Genomic DNA, 10,605 nt, shown 5'->3' with positions numbered 1-10,605 from the left:
TCCCTATTTGTATCATTCCAGGTTGCATGATTGGCCCATTCAGTTTGTTATCTTTGCATAACTTGCTCAAGATTTCAGTTGGTTTGAGTGCGTCTCTCCAAGCATTGTATCCTTCACTAAAAATTCAAGGAGAGGAGAGAATTTTAGAGAGAGAAGAAGGTGAGAAAGAAGCTCATTTCAAAGTGTGGGAAGTCAGCCCTCCAAAGAAGGAAATATTAAAAGGGCAGAAAAATATATTTCCTCAAAGGATCTTAAAGAGACAGAAAAGCATACCCAGTTTTTCTTAATAGCCCCAAGTCTGCCTCCCCCAAGCAGAAACCAGCTCTGTACAAATGCAGATGTAAACCATCAGGAAAGTTGGAGCTAGGAGATTAGGAAGACAAAGACCTAAAATCTGCATACCCCACCTGAGACAGGACATGGTAGGATTAACTCACAAAGGCCAAAGGGCACATCCAAACTCAAGGTCAGAATACATGACACAGGAAATAGTCTCAAAACAGGAACAGGAAATAACCAAACAAAAGGCTCCAGAGAGTATAAAAACCCACTTCCTACATGTGCTCAGTCCTTTTTTCACTTCTCTTGCTGCCAGAACCATCTTCCTGTCTGGCTCTCCTCTCCAATTAACTACAACTTTCTTCCCAAAGCAGTTGCCATGTTTATTCCCAGCTTGGATGAACCAGGATGAAGACTTTTGCAACAAAAGTGTGTCAAAATTAGCTTTGCCATACTGTACAAAACCTTCATAAACATTTACACCCTCAGCAACCTCTAGTTTCCTCTAGAAGTTTTTGAACTGCATAATTTCCATATCCATCAGTTACTTATAGACTGAATGTCCTGGAGGGACCTTACATTTCATATTGGCTTTGTAATCCACAAGTAGCTCTGTGTCTGCTGTAGAAACGGTTTTCTAGATCAATTTTAGTTTCTCCAATGAGGTCATCTGAACCAATCAAATCATGGTCATAGATCAGGACCGAAAGCAAGGATTCTTTAGGGAAAGTTGCCTGAATTTCAAATGACCTAATGCAAAAAGATTAAAAAAATAATGCCAAATTCAATAATGATTGGACTACAATCCTAAGCATACTTAAGAATAAGACTCACTAAAAGCAAGACAGGTTGTTAGTGATGTAGAGTGGAGGTGAAGTTACCACATTAGCTAACTGTAATGGTTCCGAAAGATGAAACTCTTCAAAGAACTTTGAGGCATTGTTTACCTTAAAGAATCTTTAATTGAGCAACATAGCTTTGGCACATACATAGGCGAAGCCAAAATCTGAATTCTCTTCCCATAAACATATAGTATCGAAGCATCTTTCCCTCCTCCAATTTATGGTCATTAATCACATTCTCCAATTAGTTTGAAGTCTGAACTTGCCCTCCAGTTCCATAACCCGCCATTTCTTATCTTCTCTTATTTCAAACAACCTTGAAGAATACTCTACTGAGATATTGTTATGTCTAACTAATCCCCATACACATTCTTCCCCCTCCCCTCCAGCACCATCTAATTCTAACTCTAAAAGTAATGCACAGGTTAAAGAGAAAACGGCGGCATCTTCATATATTGTCAAAGCAAGAACATCCAATGTTAGCAGTGTTGACACTAACAGTGTACATCCATTATATTAGGTGTGGTTTTCCCAAGTTATCCTACAGAGAGGGGAAAAAAAGTTTGTTTTAATGGAGGGTGATGGACATTCAGATGGGAAGAATGCACTGGAAACCAGCCTCTAGAAAAGATGAAGAAAAAAAAATTGCATTCAAAGTTTCCATTTATAATGGGCTTGATTTACGTTAGTTCAACTTTTCTTGAAAAGGCCTAGCTGGTATCGCCACAAAATGATAATTAATCAACAACATAAAAAAAAACCAGATAGTAGCATTCAAGGAAAATATAAGAAAGAAGTTAGAAGGGTTAATTCTTCAGTGTGGTTTAATGCCCTTTGTTCTCTCAACTTTCTCTCTTCCAAGGTTTAATGAGGCTGCAGAAAATTTAGCAACAAATTAAGCAAGGTAAGGAGATGAAAATTAACAGGTGGAACTCTTCAAGCTTAGTCACACCAGTTGGCAAAGTAATTATAAACATCTCTGTTTTTAGCACAGACAGCAATAAAATCTCTGAGTTATCTTTATGGACACGTGCATAATGATGATAGTATCTTCCTTTGGGATTTTTTTTTTACTTCCCAGTCTAGGCTACAGCCTTGGGATCTCCCAGCAGTCTTCCATCCAAAGATCTGGCCTGATTCCTGTACCAAATCTAGACCACCTTAGCCAGGTGCTTTTACCTGCTGAGGTTGACTATACACGCGACAGCTTAATACTATGCAGAAGTCTACACTTTAAATAAAGGGAATTTGTATGTTTGTGGAAATGCCCATATCCTGCACCCAGAACTGAACCTTCTTGGGAAGAATCTGTGACTAGGGAATTCAGGGGAATACAATCCCACTCACTTTGATGACTACCAGGTTGGCAAAGACTACAAAGACCAAAGAACATTGTTTGGAAGCTTAGTGACAATATTTACAATGCTGGCTTTGAATATGGTCTCATAACATCCATTTTCCTTCTCTGGGCTCTCTTTTCCAAAGTGTTTGTTAATGTAAACATTTATTGTGAGGACTGGCTCTTATTAATCAAGGTTGTTTGGAATTTATTCAAGTGGGGTCACATTCTTCCTGGAGAATTATTACCTTTCAGCCTCTAAATTAAACTTTACAAATTTGAAAAAGATTACGAAGCGCCTGAAGGCAGGACAAGAAGCAACGGATGGAAACTGATCAAGGAGAGAAGCAACTTAGAACTAAGGAGAAACCTCCTGACAGTTAGAACAATTAACCAGTGGAACAACCTGCCTCCAGAAGCGGTGAATGCGCCAACACTGGAAGTTTTTAAGAAGAAACTGGACAGCCATTTGTCCGAAATGGTGTAGGGTTCCTGCCTGAGCAGGAGGTTGGACTCGATGACCTCCAAGGTCCCTTCCAACTTTATTATTATTATTATTATTATTATTATTATTATTATTATTATTATTATTATTATTATTATTATTATTATTATTATTATTACTACTACTACTACTACTACTACTACTACTACTACTACTACTACTATTTAATAATAATAATAACTTTTTAAAAATATATATTTTATTGGTTTTTTGCAATAACAGTCTTTAGTGCTTAGTAAACAGCGTGTTGTCTGGGTTCATATATTTGAAAAAACAACCAATAATAATTAATTTCTATAATTCCATGATCAATATATTAATTAATAGTATGTTTCCTTGATCTTCCCTTCTTCCAATGGTATTCTCCTTTGTCAACATTAGATAAATATAATATTTTCAATACATACAAGGTTGGATAGAAACATTTTTTGTGTTTGTACAGATAACAATAACATCCATATATAACATCTTTTCTAATTAACTTATCTTTCAATTGTATTTGTAAAAGTCATCTTGTTAGGTCACTATGTGTCCTGTTTTCAAAATTCTTACTTAAACTTAATTTCTTGTATCAGAATGCACTTATTCAAATGCAACCATGGGTCCTGCTGTTGTTATTGTACAGGCATTTACTCTTCCTCCAACCCAGGGGTCTCCAACCCCTGGGCTGTGGACCAACACTAGTCTGTTACCTGCCAGGAACCAGGCTGCATAAGCAAGTGAAGCAGCGAGCAAATCCATGCTCCCCCGGTCCATGAAAAAGCCGCCTTCCACGGAATGGTCCCCTGTGCCCAACAGGTTGGGCGCTGCCGCTCTAACCTACTAGAGGACTAAAGTAATCTCTAGATCAGACTAATAATTCTGCAATGTGTTGTAAGCATAGGATATATCTAATGCAGAAAGCTGCATAGGAAAAACAAATATTTTAATTACAGAAGAGTGACTTTAAACTTAAGAGATACTGTATTCTTAAGAAAATATCACTTTAGACTTAACAGATATTCAAATGATTTGTGATTATGCCATTGTGTCAAAATAATCACAAAGGTAGACAGCTATTAACACGTACACCCAAAAGGGTGAGACTTGTATCATAACACATCCAACATCTTACCAATTATACCTCTCTCCCCATAGATAACTATGGATTAGACAGTACACATAGTTTTGAGAGCCAAGATTTACAAACCGTGACATTTCAATATTTAATAAATGCAACTCAAGGGAAGAAAAATATCAAAAGTAACTCATTGATCGTGAAACACTATGCACATTTAATGAACTCACCGCCCAAAAATGGGATTTAGTTGCTTTGGAATATATTTGTCTCGGTCCTTAATTTCTGTTTTCCCCAATTTCAGCACAATATAAGGATCAGATTTACCATCAGGATCAGCAGGACTAAGATTAAATGCCTGCAAAAAAAATGGAAAAATATTATTTAATAAATGCTCTTCTGTAGATTAAAGATGGTTTCAAAGAAAAGCCTTGGACAAGGGGTTGGACTTGAAGACCTCCAAGGTCCCTTCCAGCCCTAGGACTCTATGATTCTGTGAACCAAGGTGGGCTCTGAGCGCATACAAGGGCAACAAAACAGGTACACTGCTGCCTGCCCTTCCTCACCTGCAAACAATGTCTCTATTGATTTGGCAGCACACAAGTAGAATACATAAACAAACCCGTTAAGCCACATTTCTCTTTTTTCAGGGTCTGTGAAGGGCAGATGTGCAAACTCAGAAAATGTTGTGCAGTTTCAGGAGTGACTGACTGATCCTTTTAAGTTCTTCTCCTTCAGATCTGAAATCCTCCCAGTTCTACCGTTTATACAAGATTTCCAGTGTTTCCCCATGGAGTAAGAGGAAAATGTTCTAATTTAAAATAAAAATGAGATTAAATCTGACTTTCCCAAATATTTTCCCATTATAAGAGAAGCTTCTGTTTTCCTACTGGTTCTCTAGGGGCTGAGGATCGTTTTCAATTTGCTCTTGCTTCTGTTTTGAGCAATCTGTTCTGAGCAAGAGCTGGCAGAAGAGGTGTGGTATTCTTGAACCATCTCTCCATCACTCTTAAACAGTATTTCACAACCTTGATAATTTTAAGATGGGTGAACTTTAACTCCCAGAATTTCTCAGCCAGCACATGTCAGGTGCAGAAAATCAGATCCACACATGAAGGTCCAATTAAACTGATTTATTGCTAATCATGCCTAGGCACAGAAATCTACTCAACTAACAGCAATGGGTTAGATCAGTGGTGGCGAACCTATGGCACGCGTGCCAGAGGCGGCACTCGGAGCCCTCTCTGTGGGCACGCGCACCGCCGCCTCTGCCAGCAGCTTGCGCAGGTCCATTAGGCTGCCGCCGTCACCTGGAGCAGCAGCCCTACCCAACACAAAGGAGGCGAAGCAGCCAGCTGGCAAGCTTGAATAGGGGTGATAGAGCAAGCCCACACCCAGAAGCCGAAGGCCACCCCCGAGCATGGAAAGCCGGATCCCCATCGGCGCCATGGCCCCCCAGTCCCAGCTAGGATTGCGTGCCTCCCCCCAATCTATGCTGGGCCTCCTGCCCATTGCCCCACCTGCCAGAGACCCCCTGGATCCCCCACCCTGCCCGGCCCCTGGATCTCCCACCCTGCCCGGTTGCCACAGGCGTCCCCCCCATGAGCAACATTGAGGCGGCCATGCCCACCGCAACCACGCCCACCCAGTCTGCCGTGACACCCACAGCCATGCCCATCCAGTGGGCCATGCTCACCCAGTGGGCCACGCCCCATGCCCCCCCCTGAGGGCACTACAATGTTGATGCGGCCCTGGCACTTTGCGATAAGAGGGTTTTGGGGTTGTGGTTTGGGCACTCGGTCTCTAAAAGGTCCGCCATCACTGGGTTAGATAAAGATCAGCGGAATTCAAAGGAAGTTGAATTTAGTTCGGTTGTGGCAGCATAGGGATTCTAGATTGATCCCTCTTTTAACTCCACCCCGAAGGTCTGCCACTCCTCCTATAAGTACTGTATATGTGCAACTTATTTGCTCTTTATATGTCTTTACATCTTCATAATTTTGGAGTTCTTTCTTGCATTGGGACCATGGAATCTTTTTTAATTTAAAAGAAGAATTTGACAGGAGTTTAAAGGATACTTACCGCCACAATGTATACTCTGATTAGAACATTCACTGACTGATTTGGGGGTAGGCCTTGCAGAATTTTGGGGGAACCTCCGTCACCTGAGGAACAATCTTCAGGAGTTTTGTATATGCAGAAGCAGCCCTTTGGTAAATATATACAACATGGCTAAATTACTCATGTCAAATAACCTCAGGAAATGCAGACAAAAAAAACCCCAATCATTTTTTTAAATTATTCCCCCTTAATGTTATGTTGGTGCTCTTCTTTCATTTCTTGTAAAGGACAAATCTTATTTAATATTTTAATCACTTCTGGCGATATCTCAGCATTGTTATCTTAAGTCTAGTATTAAAGGGAATGAAACAGATGTGGAAGCAACTCTGCAATCAACGTTTAGATTTTCAGATTTGTTTATCTGCTGTTAGGTTGCTTACCTTAGTCTGGCAATTATAAGATTAACAATCTGAGAACAACAGGCCAGTGCTGTATTTTTGTTGACTTGCCAAAATAAAAACATACTATTTGACAGCTGGATTAAGGTCTATAAATCTTAACTGGTGACATTCTAACTAAAATAAAAGAAAAATTACAACTTCAACTCTTATTTTACTCACCATATTAGGAAACTATGAATAAGTTGATGATAGAGCAATATGCAATTAAATATTATTTTTAGGGTATCTAAAATACTTTCTGGCTACATGCCAAAATTCAGCAGCATGGTTTTGAAATATGAAAAGATGTGCCAACTATGCAATATTTCAGTCCTTCTCAACCTCAGCAAATTTAAGATGAATGGTTTGTCACTCATGCTGGCTGGGGAATTCTGGGAATTGAAGTCTACACATCTTAAAGTTGCTAGGGTTGAGAACAATGGTGTATTTCATAAAATAGTATGGCTTAAACTTAATGTACTGTAAGCTTAAGATGACTTAGAGTCCAAATAGGAAAAGGGAGGGAGGGAGGAAGGAAGTAAGGAAGTAAGGAAGAAGGAAGGAAGGAAGGAAGGAAGGAAGGAAGGAAGGAAGGAAGGAAGGAAGGAAGGAAGGAAGGAAGGAAAATCAAGACCACTCTAAAAACTCAAAACTTGGAAAGTTTTCAGCATATTTTATTTAATCTTACCTACTTTGTAAGCAATCTATGGCAGCCTTAACACTCCCCAAATTATTCAATCACTTATATAGGTTACCCACTTTTGTTCTGAAAATTATCTTCATTTGTCAATCAGTGAAGAGCTACAAAATATTTGACCTCTGTTTTGCTGCAGCATTTTGAGTAGTTTGGCTTATTTATCAACATACCCCTCTGTCCACTTCTCAATATTTACATATACAGTAAGTCAGTGTTTCTCAACCTCAGCAACTCAGCAAGATGTGTGGACTTCAACTCCCAGAATTCCTCAGCCAACAAAGATAATTGAGGAACAGAGCTGACTTGATTTTGGGGAAAAATATTTTCCCAAAATAGACTGTCAATCTATGTAGATAAGGTCATCTATGTTTGCACACTCGGAAGATTGAGGCAGTACACAGCCTAATGAGTGACATGAACGTTTGTAAAACACTGATCCTTGACATATCACACATATATTTCGCCCGTCTTTAACCATACCTTAAATTTCCCGACAATCCTGTCTTCAAAATCAGTATGATCTTCCTCAGTAATTTTGCCTCGAAAGAGTTCAAATGTTTTTACCCAGTCTTCAAAATTGTTGAATTCACTCTCCAAATCACCCTCGTAGACCTTGGGGGGGGGGGGGGGAATGGACCAAAATTAACTACTATGGGAAAAAAGGACAGGTTTTTTTTTCTTTTCTCTATTAATATATTTTATTTGCATGCATTCTGTTTTTTTCCATATTTTTTTTTGCTATTTTGTTTTGAATACATGGCTTTTATCACTCTTTTTCTTTTATATTTCTTATATAAATATTCTTATATGCCCTGAGAATCTGAATTACGCTTTACAGGTAGTCCTTGACTTACGACCACAATTGAGCCCAAAGTTTCTGTTGCTAAGTAAGACATTTGTTAATTGAGTTTTGCCCCATTTTACAACCTTTCTTGCCACAGTTATTAAGTGAATCACTGCAATTGTTAAGTCAGTAATACAGTTGTTAAGTGAATCTTGCTTCCCCATTGACTTTGCTTGTCGGAAGGTCACAAAAGGTGATCCCATGACCTTGGGACACTGCAACTGTCAGAAATGTGAGTCAGTTGCCAAGAGTTTGAATTTTTTTCGCATGACAATGGGGATGCTGCAATGGTCATAAGTGTGAAAACCGACCATACATCACTTTCTTCAGTGCCGTTGTAACTCAGAATGGTCACTAAATGAACTGCTGTAACTCAAAGACTACCTGTAATTCATAAATTTATCAAATAAACAGACCAACACCTTTCAGTGTAGCAGTGCACTGTATAAAGCAAATTTAATGATGTTTCCTGTCAGTTTTGTTAAACCAGCTTCTATGTTCAGAAATCTGAAACAATCATTGACACAAAATAAGATGTACACTCTTGCTTTGATAACAGAAATCTTTTTTTGATCCAGAAGATCACTTTTTATGTGCCTCATTTTATTCAGAGGGGTTATCAGGGATGGAAGATCAGGTCCACACATGAAGGTCCAACTAAACTGATTTATTGCTAAAACACCTATGCACGGGAATCTTCTCAAATAACAGTTAGCACTTGTTTGGAGTTAGATAAGGGTGAAAGAAATTGAAGGGAGATTGTACTTAGTCTGCTTGTGACTACGTAGTGATTCTAGGCAGATCCCTCTTTTAACTCCTCCCCTGGGTTCTGCCACGCCTTCTCCTATAGGAGTGCAGAATTAGAGCTGGTTTCAGTTCACACTGAATACCATATGTCCTGCATTCCACAAACAGTTGTGCTAGAGTTCCAAACTGGGATTTCAGTTTTCCAAATGAAAGCAATATGAATATGAAATATTCTCAGACCTGAATGTATCATAATTAACTTTACCTCCATGGTGGCTAGCTTGGGAGACACCTCTTTCACTGGGGCTTTCAGCAATTTCTCTTTCTTCTTTTTATCTGGCTCATATTCAACACTGAAGCTTATGGTGCTTGTTGTGTCTTTTGCTATATAAATGAAAGTACAGTTATTGTAGTTGAAATGGCTCTGACAAAAATAGAACTGCTAGGTTATGGATTGTACAAATCCAGACAAAATTCCAGTTAGATGGGCAACTAAAAGTTTCTGTTTGCTCCCCTTATATTTCTGCACCAAGGATGAGACTCAAGGCTACCATCACTGAAAGTGCAACTGAAGCTGGCAACCTAACCACACAAATAACTGTAAACATCATAGTGAAAACATGGCATTCTCTAATATCCCATCTTTGGAGGGGAGGCTACAGAATCATCATTAAGGCTATCATTAAATTTAACCTTGGGCATTCTAAGGGGTAGGGCTGTCCCTTCCCCTTAGACCATTAGCAAAGAAAGACTCTTGGACCTATGGGCATAGAAAATATACTTTACTAGAGCCAAATGGTTACAATGTCTGGTGTTTCGAGCCCAAAGCATATAGTTAACATTCCCCTTTAGGTCCCATCCCTGCCCTGGTTATCGGTGAATATCTAATAGTATTTAAACTAATTATTTTGGTAACGGTCCCCAGCTGCCTGGGCCTGGAGGTGTTGCATTCCATTTGGTGACCTTGGAGAAGCCTACAGCTCTCAAGGGACAGCACATAGACTTTCATTTTCCTTTCCTCTATCCTTCCCCCTTCTATCCCACCCCTCAGCTCCCTCCCCACTATTTTTTATGACAATCTGGCATCTGGTTAAGCAGGACTGGCGCAGCAGGATGGCAGGTCTGACGGCAGGTCTGAAAACAAGGTGATCACCCTGGCTACCTGGAGAGGATTTGATTGCACCACAAATGCCTGGAATTTGACTTTTTTTTAGCCCACCCTTAATGCCCCTGAGTTTCAATATAATTGATTTGGTTTCAGGGCTATCTTTAAACAGTGGGGTGCTTGGTACTCTCCAAGCTCAGTTCTACAATCATACAAGTAAGCTCAGAGAGCACCGAGGACCCCACTGTTCAACCCTGGGCTACAAATATTCTTTTCTTATCGACATTTTTAAACATCTGATCTACATGAAAAGACTCATTGCGGGAGTAAGTAAAATGCTGGCCCCCAGAATCTTCTTCTGAGATCTACAGGCTCACTATCCCATCCTATTTACTTTGTAGATTTAAAAAATATAGACGGCAACAAACTGCTCAGCAAAGGTCAAGCTTCCTGCACCATAACACTCCAAAGTCCCAGCTATGTCTCCTACGTAAATTTCAAAAATAAAAATGGGGTGGGGTCTTCAACCTTGGGCTTTCTGAGTCACACCTCAGAAAAAAAAGATAATAAATACACTGGAATGGTTGGAAGCAAGCTTGGACCTTAGAGGGAAGAGCTGGGGACATCAACACTAGTATTCTTTCCAAAATGTGGACTTCTTTTTATTGGCCACAAGATCCATCATGGCG

At 39.7% G+C, this 10,605-nt stretch overlaps 1 protein-coding gene across 1 annotated transcript; it reads right to left on the bottom strand.

The window, feature by feature from the left end:
• Positions 1-4: 4 nt before the first annotated feature.
• LOC107300981 (fer-1-like protein 6) lies at positions 5-9,195 on the bottom strand (the record flags this gene model as incomplete). The annotated part of the gene is made up of 6 exons (XM_015830257.1): positions 5-116; positions 859-1,029; positions 4,253-4,380; positions 6,105-6,230; positions 7,701-7,832; positions 9,077-9,195. Coding segments are annotated over 6 exons (788 nt in total), but the record flags the coding sequence as incomplete, so codon positions are not given.
• Between the last annotated feature and the right edge of the window lie 1,410 nt (positions 9,196-10,605).

This window comes from Protobothrops mucrosquamatus, unplaced genomic scaffold, assembly GCF_001527695.2.
Source record: "Protobothrops mucrosquamatus isolate PMUCROS unplaced genomic scaffold, P.Mucros_1.0 scaffold9424, whole genome shotgun sequence".
Taxonomy (NCBI): Eukaryota; Metazoa; Chordata; class Lepidosauria; order Squamata; family Viperidae; genus Protobothrops; species Protobothrops mucrosquamatus.
This window is presented reverse-complemented; position numbering and strand designations above follow the sequence as displayed.